Source organism: Denticeps clupeoides, chromosome 2 (assembly GCF_900700375.1).
Source record: "Denticeps clupeoides chromosome 2, fDenClu1.1, whole genome shotgun sequence".
Classification (NCBI taxonomy): Eukaryota; Metazoa; Chordata; class Actinopteri; order Clupeiformes; family Denticipitidae; genus Denticeps; species Denticeps clupeoides.
The window spans coordinates 38549491-38564933 of NC_041708.1; the positions used below are offsets into that span (position 1 = coordinate 38549491).

Below are 15443 nucleotides of genomic sequence, written 5' to 3' on the forward strand. Positions count from 1 at the left end.
AAAATGTCATTGTTGGGGTTTCAGGGGGGACCAGGGCTCCCCCAACGCCGCGAGACCGGTGCAGTGATGTGACCCGAAGGCCTTACGATCTTCCTTTTTGCCCGCTGGCCATATTACAGAACTGCAACCCTAAAAGCTTAGTGCTGTGTGTTTCTGCCACGGGGGAATTCCCCGGCATGGAAACCCCTCTCTTTACCGGAAACCTCACACAGCACTACAGCAGACACACACAAGACACCGTTATTATCAACTTTCACTTATCTGAGGGTAGCTGGGACTACATGAACAAACAGAGAGAGGGTGGGGCAGCGTGGCCCTTATCTCCCATTCACATTTTATAATGAGCTATTCACAGATTCCAATGTTGGGGGCAGTGGTGGCCTAGCGGTAATCAGAAGGTTGACGGTTCGAATCCCGATCCGCCAAGGCGCCACTGAGGTGCCACTGAGCAAAGCACCGTCCCCACACACTGCTCCCCGGGCGCCGGTCATGGTACCCACTGCTCACTCAGGGTGATGGTTAAATGCAGAGGACACATTTCACTGTGTGCACCATGTGCTGTGCTGCTGTGTATCACTCCACTTCCTTTGACGACCTAGTCAGTACAGGTGGCCATAAGCAAGAGCACCACTGTCTGATAGAACTTTTACATGCTGTTTATTCCACATCATGGAAGCGTGCGAACTGAACGCATTCAATCTAACGCCTGCATTAAGACTAACTAATGCGGCATGAAGCGACGTGCCCCTTGTGTTCGTATCCACCCACTACGTTGGCTACTCACCGATGAAGGGGATGGAGTCCAGCGAGTCATCCAGGTTGCTGGGGCAGGACACTATGTGCTGTTCTCCAAGCCTCCTCATGTGCATCTCACGCCTGGCATCATTGGGCAGCCAGCACATGCTGGACGAATCCACCCCTGACCCCGCCGTCCCTGCCACGTCAGTTACCGCCAGGATGTAGGATGGGTGTCGAATGGGCTGGGTCCCGGACTTCTCACGCCGCATCACCACAACAACCTTGGAGCCCGTGCCTTCGGTACCCCCCTCTGGTGCCTTCCCATTAGCTCGACCCTGAACGTCTCCCTGGCCCTGTGTGGCCTTGGGGACAGATGTTCTGCCATTACTGGTCAGAGGGGAAGTACTACTCGTGGTGGCGACCTGTTGAGTTCTGGAGGTGGTGCTTTTAGAAGAGACGGAACAAGATACCGACCTCAGACTGCGCCCCACCTCCCTGCTTCCCGGCTCCTGGAGACTACCGGACCGGCCCCGGTGCTGCAGATGAGTCGGGATTGATACTTGGGACAGGTGGTTGCCTACAACAGGTCTTTGGTCTCTGAGATGGTCTGCTGAGGTGGTATTGGTGCTGCTGATGTGGCTCTGAACAGAGGCCAGAGCGATGGCCACATATGAGGAGGCAGAAGCAGCTGGATCAGAGGTCTTCACAGGCAGCCGAGACATCCTGTGGCCCTCAGTCCTGGGGGTCAGCGTTGGGTCCGAACCTCCACTGCCCCCAAGTGATGTTGGAGACGTCTCAGCCTGTCTACTGAGCCGGTCTTTTCCGGCACTACACAGCCGCTCCTCCACCACCCTGCTGAACACAGCAGGCCGGTCACCGAGGCCCTCAGCACTGGGTCTGCCGAGGAAATCGCAGGAATGAGCCCGGGCTTTGGGCACGCTTCTAGAGGAAGATGAAGAAGGGAGTGCATCCTGGGAGGCGCTGCGTGGCCAGTCTCTGCCCCTGTCCCTCACCATACCAACCAGACGGTCCTGAGAGGTGCTGCGTAGAGGGACCATGCTGGGTGCCGAGTACACCCGGTCGTGGGACGTACTCCTGCGCCTGACCTGTGACCCCAAGAGGCCACTGCGGAGGCTGACTGGTGCAACGGAGGTGACCGGTGGAGCCTGCTGCTGCTGTAGTGAGTTGCTACGTGAAACCGCAGCAGCTGCAGCACGAAGACTGTCCAGACGCTCCTGGATGGTGCGGCAGCCATACATATAGAGCCGCTTGTTGTCGATGTACTCCTTGTAGGTGGTGTAGTTACGCCAGTCGATGTTCTGGTGTGGAGAGCAGGGCGAGGAGGAGTTGGGAGGGGAAGGGGTGTAGTGGCTGGGCGAGTTGGCTGGGGGCGTTTCAGGGTAGGGCTGTGGAGAACGTCTGGAGGAGCCGGTAGAAGGGTGGCCTGATGGCTCCACAGACCGAGTTGGGGTAAACTGCTGTGCCACAGATGGCATGGAGGTGGTCAGGGGCCTGAACCTGGCAGAAGCGGGGTCTGTGGAGGGCGTGTACAGGTTCCCCTCAGTTCGATGACCAGGTCCAGAGGATGTAATGCGTGACCCCCACTCACTGGAAGCCTGGGCGTCTGCTGGCGGTGCCACCACAGATCTAGCACTCTCGTTACAAACACACACAACGGCTTGGGTATGGGTCTTGGTGACTTGTGAGGGATCTGGGGAAGAGGCGGGTCCAGGTGTCTCCACGCAGTACTTCACTTCTGGTTGTGTCGCTGGGATGGACGAGGCCGCAGTTCTGCGGCAGGATCCAGACGCCGCTCCCCAGGAAAGGTCTGTGGCCGAGGAGGTTTTGTGCTCTATCCGAGGGTAACATATGGAGGGTGGTTCTGGTATGTTCTGGGCAATTCCGCTGTATGCTTCGTTTCCTTTGAGATATGCATCTTGGGAATACGCCTGCAAGCAAAAACATTGGAACATTAGAAACATCAGTAGAGGGAATGAAACTTGACTCATTCCATAAGCAGTAGACAGATCTCAAAACACCTCCAGATAAAATAAAGTGATGAATATAATTCCAGATTAACATCGGAAATTCTATTCAAACTGAAAAACTGCACTCTGCTAAGGTTTACGCTCCCCAACTCCACCAGGTAACCATGACACGCCCACAACTGTGAGGCGAGGTGAGAAGAAACACGCCGCTCTAGTATCCAATCGGTCCGAGGCTCACCCACCTTCACCCTGGCGGAACAGTGAGGGAAAACCGGGGAGGTGGTGAAGGATGTGTTCAGCCTGGACCGGCTATCTCCGGCTCCGTGATCACGTCTAAGAGCTGACCGAAAAAAAACAACCGACCCAAAACACTGGCGGAGCCCCCCGGAAAAATGGAGCAAGGTCTCAAACGGAACCCCCCCCCCATAAAACCAGACGGAGCCTGCGAGCGAAGTGTTTGCTGAGAGAGCTCTGGAGCGAGGGAAATGGCTGAACTTTCATCAGCACGTGAGCTGCTCTACCTGCAGAGTCAAGTTTCGGTGCACCTCAGGGCGGGGCGCGTGAGTAGGCGGGGCGCGTGAGTAGTGGGCGGAGCACCGCATGGGGGAACACTTTCAAAATAATACAAATCAGATACAAATGTAGTTGCTGTGCAGACGGTTGCAGGAAGGGGAGTTTGAAAGAAATAAAAAAAGGGGGAGATCCACCCAAGGTATGCACTGAAAACACACCATACACACTCACACACACACACTCCAGACACATGCAACAAGCATCGAGGCCAGCCAAGACGGGGAGGGAGCGGTGATAGGTCCTCCTTACCAGAGCTGTGATGTCTCTCGAGAACTGGAAATCATGGAAACCAGGAGAGAGGAGGGAAGAAAGAGGAAGAGGAGTGAGGAGAAAAGAGTCTACTGGAGTCAAGCATGCTAAACACACACACTGTGGGTCTAATAGAGACAGATACACGGGACAGAGGAAGGAAGGAAGGATGGAAGGAAGGAAGGAAAAAAACTTTCTTGACCACTTTATCTACACCATCACTCCTTTTCTACTAGTATAGGAGTGTATTTTTAGCTGGATGGAAGAACATGAAAGTGTTAATCGGAACAAAAGGAACAAACCAAACGGAGTTGTGGTGATGGATATCTTTGGCATACTAGAAATCAGCAGGTACTCAAAGTGTATTGTAGAGGTCAACCGAACCAGATTAAATGTGCTCTTGATGTAGTGGACTAGAAAATATGGACAGATGTGGTGTGTACTGCCCAGGAAAAATGGACTGAAAGATCATTAGTCCAGTGGGAGATAGGAAGAGGATGAAGCTCATCCCTCAGCCTTCATTGTGGTGAAAAAGTGAAACAGGAAGCACCGATTAATCACTATACGACTGTCACCTCCGAAAAGAGACTAAACTTGCAGTAAAGCCAGATTAAACCCTACAAAAAGTCAGACCCCAGAATAAAATAGGCATTTTAAAAATGCATGGTGGTGAATATGGTAGCGGCAGGGAGACTTTAATGGAACAACACAGACCCAACAAAGCACAATTACACAGATGATATCTTACCAACTGCAGAATGTCTTCATCTTTTGGCATTACACATAATTCCAGACACGTGTCACTGTAGGAAGAAACACACACACACACACACACACACACAATGTTATTTTCAGGCACATATTACACTTCATTGTACTGTATGATGGGGGATGAGAGATAAACAGTCAGGCTGAAAATAATCACCGGGCCTGGTTAATCACAGCTCCAACACACCATGCTAACAAGGATCTGAGGGCCCATTAGACATACAGAACATTCAAACATGTTCCGTTTCATATAAACAGGACCCCATTAACTTTGCTGTTCACAAAGAATCAATTTTGTGAAATTGAGTCAGTGATGGATTACTGTAGAAATGTGTGGTTTGCTTGATATCTTCATAATTCAGGCTCTGTGATGTTAGTAGAATGTGCATCTGAATTAAAGTGATGGGTACCTGTTCTGTATCAGTGCGATGACCTGGGAGTACGTCTTCCCAATAATACTCTCCCCATTCACCTTCACGATCCGGTCCCCTGGGGCAGAGAACAAGACACGAGATACCATTATACAACGTCTTACAGGGACCAACAAAACATTTACACACTGTCTTACAGGGACCAACAAAACATTTACACACTGTCTTACAGGGACCAACAAAACATTTACACACTGTCTTACAGGGACCATCAAAACATTTACACACTGTCTTACAGGGACCATTAAAACATTTATACACTGTCTTACAGGGACAATCAAAACATCTATGCACTGTCTTACAGGGACCATCAAAAATATACATATTGTCTTACAGGGATCATCAAAACATTTACACACTGTCTTACAGGGACCATCAAAAATATACATATTGTCTTACAGGGACCATCAAAACATCTACACACCACCTTACAGGAACCATTGAAATATCTACACACCCACCATCTTACAAATGCATCTCTTTTCTAGAACTGTACAGTAAAAACTACTAAAACAACAGCAATACTAGTAATAAAAAAGAAAAATGAATTAAATACTGTATTAGAATGAAATAGAACATTTTCCGCAGCAGCAGTGAGATTTGCGATGGCCATTTTCTAAAGAAAAAAGCCAGAGGAAGAAGGGCAGAGGAGATGGACGAAGCAGATATGGTGGAGATAACGGTGGGAAAACGCAGAGTGCCAGACTATCGTTCTCCCTTGAGAGAACATGAAAGACATGAATGGCCAGGCTGGTGAGCCTCAGACGTCACTTTTGCCTCTTTTGGTAACACCAGTTGGTCTGTAACACCTCAGGTGTGTACCAGTTTATTCATTTATTTTATTCTGGAAATATGACTGCAGAAGCAGTAGAAGCATCAGAGTCAAAAACATGGCTGTTAATGATGACAGCATGCAGGGGGCGGGGCTTTACCAGTGCAGAGTCCAGCTCCATGGGCGGGGCCTCCCTCCTTCACCTGCTTGACAAAGATGGTGTCCATTGGTTCCAGGCGATTCCTCTGTCTCCCTGGTGGGAAAAAAAAAGTGTCTGGTCAGTGAACGTTAGGGTCATAGGGTCACTTCACCTTTGATGACCCCCTCATCATACACCCTCCACTGCTGCTGTGTGAGCCAGACAAAAGGGGTCATGACTGGATGACCTACACACACAGAACTGGCCTTGATGAGTGGCGGAGCTGCAGTGCTGAAGGGGCAACGAAACAACATGAGCTTCCAATCAAACAATTACCTTCAGGCTGGAACGCTAATGCAAGCGTGACTGCAAGAGTGTGTGTGTGCGTGTCTATCAACTGACTGGATCTTAAACATTCAGATAAACGCACATTTCATGGAAAAACACACAAGGTGACAAATAAGTCAGAAAACCAGGCCTGATGATGAACTTCCAGGGATTAACTTTCTGGAAATAAAGGTAGTTATGTAGAAACGTCTTGAATGATCTCATTTTCAATTGATGAAGACAAGTCTCCAGGCTCTCCTCTTCATTTCTGTGGCCATCATCATATTTATGTCAATGATTGACTGTCGTTCAAATATCTGATCAATGATTTAACCGCCGTCTACCGTTCATTTGGAACATGACTTTAAACACGCTGACACACACGATACAGTTGCCAGATGAGTTCATCTCCTGGGGTCTCATTTATAACCCGCCACGTACCAACAAAACGGACCTAAAACCTGCGTTAAAACCTGGGGGCGGGGTGTGTGGGTGTGTGTGTGTGTTAAGAGCGTGATCAAAAATGTGGCATTAGTACAGTGGTGCATTAGGGGCAGTGGTGGCCTAGCGGATAAGAAAGCGGCCCCGTAATCAGAAGGTCCCACTGAGGTGTCACAAAGCACCGTCCCCACACACTGCTCCCCGGGCGCCTGTCACGGCTGCCCACTGCCCTCTCAGGGTGATGGTTAAATGCAGAGGACACATTTCACTGTGTACACCATGTGCTGTGCTGCTGTGTATCACATGTGTGTATCACTTCACTTTATTTATTTATTATTATTACATATATAATAATGAGTAATACACTGTTATTGTACACTTTTAATCTATGTGTTACAGCTGTTGAAATGTAAATAGAAAAAGTGCGAAGTTTTTAGAGCTGTAATTCTTGGTCGGGTTTGGCCTCCATTTTTATCATTTTAGTTGGGCTCAGCTCAACTTTCAGGCTATAGTGATTTGCTGCTTGTACATTTATTTTGGTGATTGGTGCAAGTGATTCGCACGCCCGTAGTTTGGTCGGTCCTCACCGCGCATGTGCCACCAACTTAACAGTTGAAGCCGTGACGTGGTCTCACCTACTTACCACGACTGGAACAACGGGGAGAACAGTGGGAAAGTTTTCTGCTCACCAAATGGCCAAAGCGGCACGTTTTGCTTTGTTCAGCATCACTACTGATGTCAGTTCTTCTTCTGCTTCCGATGTGTTCATATTGGTTGTGTCAGGTAGCATATTACATACATGGTGAGCTCGCCATGCCATTTATTCGTAGCGAGCAGCGTACGCCCAGCTTCCGTCTAACGCTCGCTCATAGCCAGGCTTTTAAAAAGCTGTGGCGGACCGGGATTCTGGCTTCCTTAACCGCTAGGCCACCACCGGCCCACTTTAATGCCATTGTGAGTCTTATACAAAAAGTGATGTAATATGCAAGACTGTATTGAAATCCACAATGTCCACAGGGGTTAAAACTATGGACAGAGTTCGGCGTGCTTACTCTCAGAACATATGAACAACACCGCATTTTACACCAGGAGTGTGTGAGAAGAACAATATATGGTGTATACGTTATGGCCTCTGTGTGTGTGTGTGTGTGTGTGTGTGTGTGTGTGTGTGTGTGTGTGTGTGTGTGTGAAAACTGCTCTGGGACATCACATGTGATACACAGCAGCACAGCACACGGTGCACACAGTAAAATTTGTCCTCTGCATTTAACCATCACCCTGAGTGAGCAGTGGGCAGCCATGACCAGCGCCCGGGGAGCAGTGTGTGGGGACGGTGCTTTGCTCAGTGGCACCTCAGTGGCACCTTGGCGGGTCGGGATTCGAACCGACAACCTTCTGATTACGGGGCCGCTTCCTTAACCGCTAGGCCACCACTGCCCCACTTGTAGACACTGTGACATATCAGTGGACATGTCTGAAAGTTGAGTCGTGGCAAGTGGACTTTCTTTAATATAGAGATGTTTCATTCTGCATCCACAGAACTTTCTCCATCAATAGACTCAACTTTCAGACAAATTCCCCTGGATGACTGAGAATCTTCACAGACGTGTCAACAGACCCCTGGTGTGTGTGGATGGTGGTCTGAGGCCTCTGTAAAACCGGTACTGAGGATACCGTGTCGCTTCCAGTAGAGGGAGCAGTTCAGCCTCCGCCGTGTGTGTGACAGCATCACAGTGGTATTAAACACACTTGCCTCCTTCGTAGCAACACACACAAATACATGAAGAGAAGATGGTGAAGCTCAGAGACCAGGTCACGTGACCTGCTTACACACTCGTTTCCGTCCTTCTCTCTGGGATCAAGAAGCAGCACCGTCACATTCCAGTCACCATCACATCTTTATTACAGCAAGAATGCGGAGGAACCGAGGGGGATTGTGTAACATGATGCAGTGTGTGTGTGTGTGTGTGTGTTTAAAAAGTCCAGATGATGCTTTACGATGCAGCGGTTGGGCGTGTTGTTAAAGGCGTGTTCCACTTTTATTTTGGCTGGACTCTGTGTGCACACAGCTGGACTGCTGTCTTAGGGCCAGGACTGCTGATAATATTATTACACACACACACACACACACACACACACACACACAGAATCATTACGCAACCCAGTCGGCCAAATTCCTCCACGACTCCCCTCCCTCCTCCTGGGAGGAAGAATGTTGACTGGGGAACGAAACAGAAAGGAGAAGGTAGAGGACCTCGGTGGGAATATGGACACATCGGGCACCTACGCGGGATCTGAGGCGCGTTCTGCACCGACGGGGCAAGTCCAGGGCACATTCTTCAGGAAATCCCTGGCGTGGCGCGCTCTGCACAAGGAAAGCACCAATCGAGGACCAGGAGCTTCACCAGGAGCTTCACTCAGATATATATATATATATCTCACAGCAGCTGCATTCATCACTGGATTCATGACATTAGAACATTAGAACTGTACGGTAACCATGGATACAGACCCGTCTCTCCCCCGTTTCTCTAATTGGAGTCCCAGAGCAGCTGACCACACCCTGCACTTCCTCTCCGCGTCTCCTCGCCAAAATTCAGTCCCGCCCACATGAGGACCCCCCCCCCACACACACACACACACCAGGTCCATCCTGGTGTACATCAAGTGTGTTTTCTCTATGACATTTACACTTATGGCGTTTACCAGACGCCCTTATCCAGCAGTATTTATGGGGACAGTCCCCCTCCTGGAGACACTCAGGGTTAAGTGTCCTGCTCAGGGAGGGACACGATGGTAGTAAGTGGGGTTTGAACCCGGGTCTTCTGGTTTATAGGCGAGTGTGGTACCCGCTACACTTCTGACATCAGCACCTCGGCATTTCAAACACAAAGTGGAGAAGCATGACGTCCAGAAGAAAGTGGGTGGAAGAAATGCTGCTCCTGAGATGTTAACCCTCCAGCATCAACAATTTCACCAAACAGCGAAACCACCAACCAGCCCATCACAGTGCCGATTATTAATAATCATCCAATACCGTTCCGATTGTTGGAGAGCTAGCAGAGCGATAAAGTTAACAAGCAGCTGATGCTGGAGAGCATGAAGAACGAGGAGCGAGGAACTTGGCCTGAACACGCCCAGATGATGCGATCTACTCGTGCACGTAGACCTTCAACGCTGCTCATATAAACCTGTAACCACAGGGGACAACATGCAGCTCACTTACAAAAGCTCTCCGCCCCGCGCACCCCTCAACGTTCCACCAGTCCTTCCATCAGAAACCCAGCGTAAACCACAAAGAATATTCCACATTCTTACATTTCAAAAGTACAGTATCCGTATGGAGTAAATAAACGCCGAGGAGACGCTGCGAGGTCATGAAAACGAACCGGCTGATCAGCACCTACTGCGCCAATCGGCAGCATCAGACACGAAGCGGTCGATAAATAGATTTGCCGGGACCAGGGCGGTATCAGGTGGAAGAAGCAGCGGCTCACGGCGTCACGGCACGTTACCGAGCGGTAAAACGCCGCTGGTTTTATAACACAACAACACAGCAGCACAGCCGAGATGGGCCGAGACCGCCATGTTGTCAACATGCGGCGAGCAGACGACTTCTTCTGCACCGCGAACAGCGCGCCAGGCGCGGTGAGGAGCGGGACACGTCAATCGGCTCGGCAGATGGACTATTCGGAATGTGCGTGTGTGTGTGGGGACGTGTTCCGGCATGCTGCATGAAGGCCGGATGCCTGGCGCTCCTCTACAGGTCACGACCTCCTGCGGAGCGCCGCGGCCGTAACCGAACTCCGGACAGCCAATCAGCAGCAGCTGACCTTTTAACAGGCGTCATCATCACGTAGCAACTCCACCGCACACCACGCCCTCCAGCCAAACACCACCCAACATCACCACCACACGTACCAGAGTCCAAATTCTACACTGTCCAGCAAGGCCGTCCAGCCAAACACCACCCAACATCACCACCACACGTACCAGAGTCCAAATTCTACACTGTCCAGCAAGGCCGTCCAGCCAAACACCACCCAACATCACCACCACACGTACCAGAGTCCAAATTCTACACTGTCCAGCAAGGCCGTCCAGCCAAACACCACCCAACATCACCACCACACGTACCAGAGTCCAAATTCTACACTGTCCAGCAAGGCCGTCCAGCCAAACACCACCCAACATCACCACCACACGTACCAGAGTCCAAATTCTACACTGTCCAGCAAGGCCGTCCAGCCAAACACCACCCAACATCACCACCACACGTACCAGAGTCCAAATTCTACACTGTCCAGCAAGGCCGTCCAGCCAAACACCACCCAACATCACCACCACACGTACCAGAGTCCAAATTCTACACTGTCCAGCAAGGCCGTCCAGCCAAACACCACCCAACATCACCACCACACGTACCAGAGTCCAAATTCTACACTGTCCAGCAAGGCCCTCCAGCCAAACACCACCCAACATCACCACCACACGTACCAGAGTCCAAATTCTACACTGTCCAGCAAGGCCGTCCAGCCAAACACCACCCAACATCACCACCACACGTACCAGAGTCCAAATTCTACACTGTCCAGCAAGGCCGTCCAGCCAAACACCACCCAACATCACCACCACACGTACCAGAGTCCAAATTCTACACTGTCCAGCAAGGCCGTCCAGCCAAACACCACCCAACATCACCACCACACGTACCAGAGTCCAAATTCTACACTGTCCAGCAAGACCGTCCAGCCAAACACCACCCAACATCACCACCACACGTACCAGAGTCCAAATTCTACACTGTCCAGCAAGGCCGTCCAGCCAAACACCACCCAACATCACCACCACACGTACCAGAGTCCAAATTCTACACTGTCCAGCAAGGCCGTCCAGCCAAACACCACCCAACATCACCACCACACGTACCAGAGTCCAAATTCTACACTGTCCAGCAAGGCCCTCCAGCCAAACACCACCCAACATCACCACCACACGTACCAGAGTCCAAATTCTACACTGTCCAGCAAGGCCCTCCAGCCCAAACACCACCAAACATCACCACCACACGTACCAGAGTCCAAATTCTACACTGTCCAGCAAGGCCGTCCAGCCAAACACCACCAAACATCACCACCACACGTACCAGAGTCCAAATTCTACACTGTCCAGCAAGGCCCTCCAGCCAAACACCACCCAACATCACCACCACACGTACCAGTGTCCAAATTCTACACTGTCCAGCAAGACCGTCCAGCCAAACACCACCCAACATCACCACCACACGTACCAGAGTCCAAATTCTACACCGTCCAGCAAGGCCGTCCAGCCAAACACCACCCAACATCACCACCACACGTACCAGAGTCCAAATTCTACACTGTCCAGCAAGGCCCTCCAGCCCAAACACCACCCAACATCACCACCACACGTACCAGAGTCCAAATTCTACACTGTCCAGCAAGGCCCTCCAGCCCAAACACCACCCAACATCACCACCACACGTACCAGAGTCCAAATTCTACACTGTCCAGCAAGGCCCTCCAGCCCAAACACCACCCAACATCACCACCACACGTACCAGAGTCCAAATTCTACACTGTCCAGCAAGGCCCTCCAGCCCAAACACCACCCAACATCACCACCACACGTACCTGAGTCCAAATTCTACACTGTCCAGCAAGGCCCTCCAGCCCAAACACCACCCAACATCACCACCACACGTACCAGAGTCCAAATTCTACACTGTCCAGCAAGGCCCTCCAGCCCAAACACCACCCAACATCACCACCACACGTACCAGAGTCAGAATTCTACACTGTCCAGCAAGGCCCTCCTGCCAAACACCACCCAACATCACCACCACACGTACCAGAGTCCAAATTCTACACTGTCCAGCAAGGCCCTCCTGCCAAGCACCACCCAACATCACCACCACACATACCAGAGTCCAAATTCTACACTGTCCAGCAAGGCCCTCCAGCCAAACACCAGCCAACATCACCACCACACGTACCTGAGTCCAAATTCTACACTGTCCAGCAAGGCCCTCCAGCCCAAACACCACCCAACATCACCACCACACGTACCAGAGTCCAAATTCTACACTGTCCAGCAAGGCCCTCCAGCCCAAACACCACCCAACATCACCACCACACGTACCAGAGTCAGAATTCTACACTGTCCAGCAAGGCCCTCCTGCCAAACACCACCCAACATCACCACCACACGTACCAGAGTCCAAATTCTACACTGTCCAGCAAGGCCCTCCTGCCAAGCACCACCCAACATCACCACCACACATACCAGAGTCCAAATTCTACACTGTCCAGCAAGGCCCTCCAGCCAAACACCAGCCAACATCACCACCACACGTACCAGAGTCCAAATTCTACACTGTCCAGCAAGGCCCTCCAGCCAAACACCACCCAACATCACCACCAGACATACCAGAGTCCAAATTCTGCACTGTCCAGCAAGGCCCTCCTGCCAAACACCACCCAACATCACCACCACACGTACCAGAGTCTAAATTCTGCACTGTCCGACAAGGCCCTCCTGCCAAACACCACCCAACATCACCCCCACACGTACCAGAGTCCAAATTCTACACTGTCCAGCAAGGCCCTCCAGCCAAACACCACCCAACATCACCACCACACGTACCAGAGTCTAAATTCTGCACTGTCCGACAAGGCCCTCCTGCCAAACACCACCCAACATCACCACCACACGTACCAGAGTCCAAATTCTACACTGTCCGGCAAGGCCCTCCAGCCCAAACACCACCCAACATCACCACCACACATACCAGAGTCTAAATTCTGCACTGTCCGGCAAGGCCCTTCTGCCAAACACCACCCAACATCACCACCACACGTACCAGAGTCCAAATTCTGCACTGTCCGGCAAGGCCCTCCAGCCAAACACCACCCAACATCACCACCACACGTACCAGAGTCCAAATTCTACACTGTCCGGCAAGGCCCTCCAGCCCAAACACCACCCAACATCACCACCACACGTACCGGAGACCAAATTCTACACTGCAGAGAGAATAGATTTTTTACAACGTGTACATCCCGTGGCTCCAGGGTGTTGACCATGTACCTGAATCTGCGTTATAGAATTCCTGAACTACCAATTCCGTAGTTTGTGCAAGTGCAAGGTGAGGTGGATTCCGTCATTTTCTATTGGGTAAGAGGGTAGGTCATTTGGGAGTTTTTTTGATTTCTGAGAATGAAGTGGATGGGAGTTTGTTTAATTACGTCATCTTTTTTTTTAGTGCGAAATGGATGGAAGATTTTTGGGCAGCGATGGCCTAGCAGGTAATGAAAACGGCCCCGTAATCAGAAGGTTGGATGGGAGTTTGTTTGATGTTGTAGTTTTATGAGTGTGAGGCGAGGTGGATGGGAGTTTGTTTGGTTTCATATTTTCTGGAGTGCGAGGCGAGGTGGCTGGGAGTCTGTTTGATGTAGTTTTTTGAGTGTGAGGCGAGGTGGGAGTTTGATTGATTCCTGTGTTTTTTGAGTGTAAGACGGATGGGAGTTTGTTTGATTTCGGATTTTTTTTGTGTTTTTTGAGTGCGAGGCAGATGGGAGTTTGTTTATAGGCTTTGGTTTCTGTTGTACTGGTTCTGGTTCCTGCTCAAAAGAGCTTGTAAATCAGTGTTGTGTTGCCTGAATATCTCACATTTGCTGCTATAATGACAATTATAGCAGCAAATTGCTCGGTCTGTCGTGTTTTGTGATTTGACTCTGCATGAAATGCCAAAAGGTAATTACCCAGGAATAAGTACCCAGTCGTACAGCGCCACCTACAGGAGGGGAGGTTGTAGTGGCACGCTGACCATGCTGACACAACCTCACCTCATACAGCACCATACATGCCAGATCCAGGTACTAGCAGTAGGTTGTCTACCCAAACACTACTACACAGTGTGCGTCCAGCACAACCCATCCAGCCAAACAGTAGCACACACAGGGCTTAACATTCTGCACCACACACACATAGAACTACAGCAGGTGCTGTAGAACAGAAGAGATTCTTCTCTTACCTCTGCAGCTGCTGTTATCGTCATCCTGGAGAAGAGGAGAAAACACAAAAAAAGTCAGAAACTAAACAGAATGGAAGACATGCATCCCAGTATTCCAATATTCATGGAATGTCGGTATTTAGAATATAGTTGCAATTGAATAACTTTACAGCACATCTGATGTGACATTAACATTTTACTCATGCTGATGCGGATCTGCGAAATGAACGCACACGTACTTTATATGAATTCAGTATTCTAAACGCATCCCTTTCTATGTGATGTAACGTTTATTTTCTGGCAACATATGATCCACACACACACACACACACACACACACACACACACACACACACACACATAAAACACGAGGGTGGAGACGCTCCAACATGAAAACCTTCATTTCCTCTTTGCTCTTGTCCTCAAGTCCTCATGCGTGTCATAATCTGCTCCCTCACAGCCGTGTGTGTGTGTGTGTGTGAATGTGAGTGTGTGTGTGTGTGTGAATGTGTGTGTGTGTGTGTCTGTGTTTTTTCAAGATGCCACTTTTTTAAAGCCAGGGAATCTGTCCATCTGACTGAATTAGTTTTTTAGGCCACACATCATGTTGTTAGTAAGAGTGGTGGAGATGTGGGCGTGGTTTACAGCTGGCGCTGTTCCTTTAACACCAGGACGCCCATTTCACCTTCATCCCTGGACCGATGAGGACGTGTGTGTCCCAGCCTGACTGGAGGTTGACATTCTATGTCCACTTTTTTGCCCAATCCTTCATCACCAGGACTGAGCAGAAACTCGGGAAAAAGCCCGACCTCAGTTCATTCTCAGACGCCGAACCCCAAACTCGCTGTGATGCAGAACAAGTCCAGCAACATCCGTCTGGAAATGACATTTTCAAAGTGTGTCTCTAAAAAAGGCCACGAATAGCAGAGCGCCGCTGGGAACTGAAACGGCTGAGTTGGCACTTCACACACACACACACACA

At 50.3% G+C, this 15443-nt stretch overlaps 1 protein-coding gene across 9 annotated transcripts in view; it reads right to left on the reverse strand.

Annotated features, from left to right (window-relative positions):
• The window catches only part of arhgap21a (Rho GTPase activating protein 21a), a 45160-nt gene that overhangs the window by 11819 nt on the left and 17898 nt on the right, over positions 1-15443 (reverse strand). For 7 of the 9 annotated variants that reach the window (XM_028969884.1, XM_028969886.1, XM_028969883.1 and 4 more), the window contains 6 exons: positions 14483-14507; positions 5680-5772; positions 4727-4805; positions 4297-4351; positions 3549-3572; positions 785-2687 (listed from right to left, as the gene is read on the reverse strand). In XM_028969884.1, coding sequence (XP_028825717.1) covers positions 785-2687; positions 3549-3572; positions 4297-4351; positions 4727-4805; positions 5680-5772; positions 14483-14507 — 2179 coding nt within the window. The remainder of the gene's footprint in view (positions 1-784; positions 2688-3548; positions 3573-4296; positions 4352-4726; positions 4806-5679; positions 5773-14482; positions 14508-15443) is intronic. The other 2 variants (XM_028969889.1, XM_028969885.1) reach the window with 1 other exon arrangement.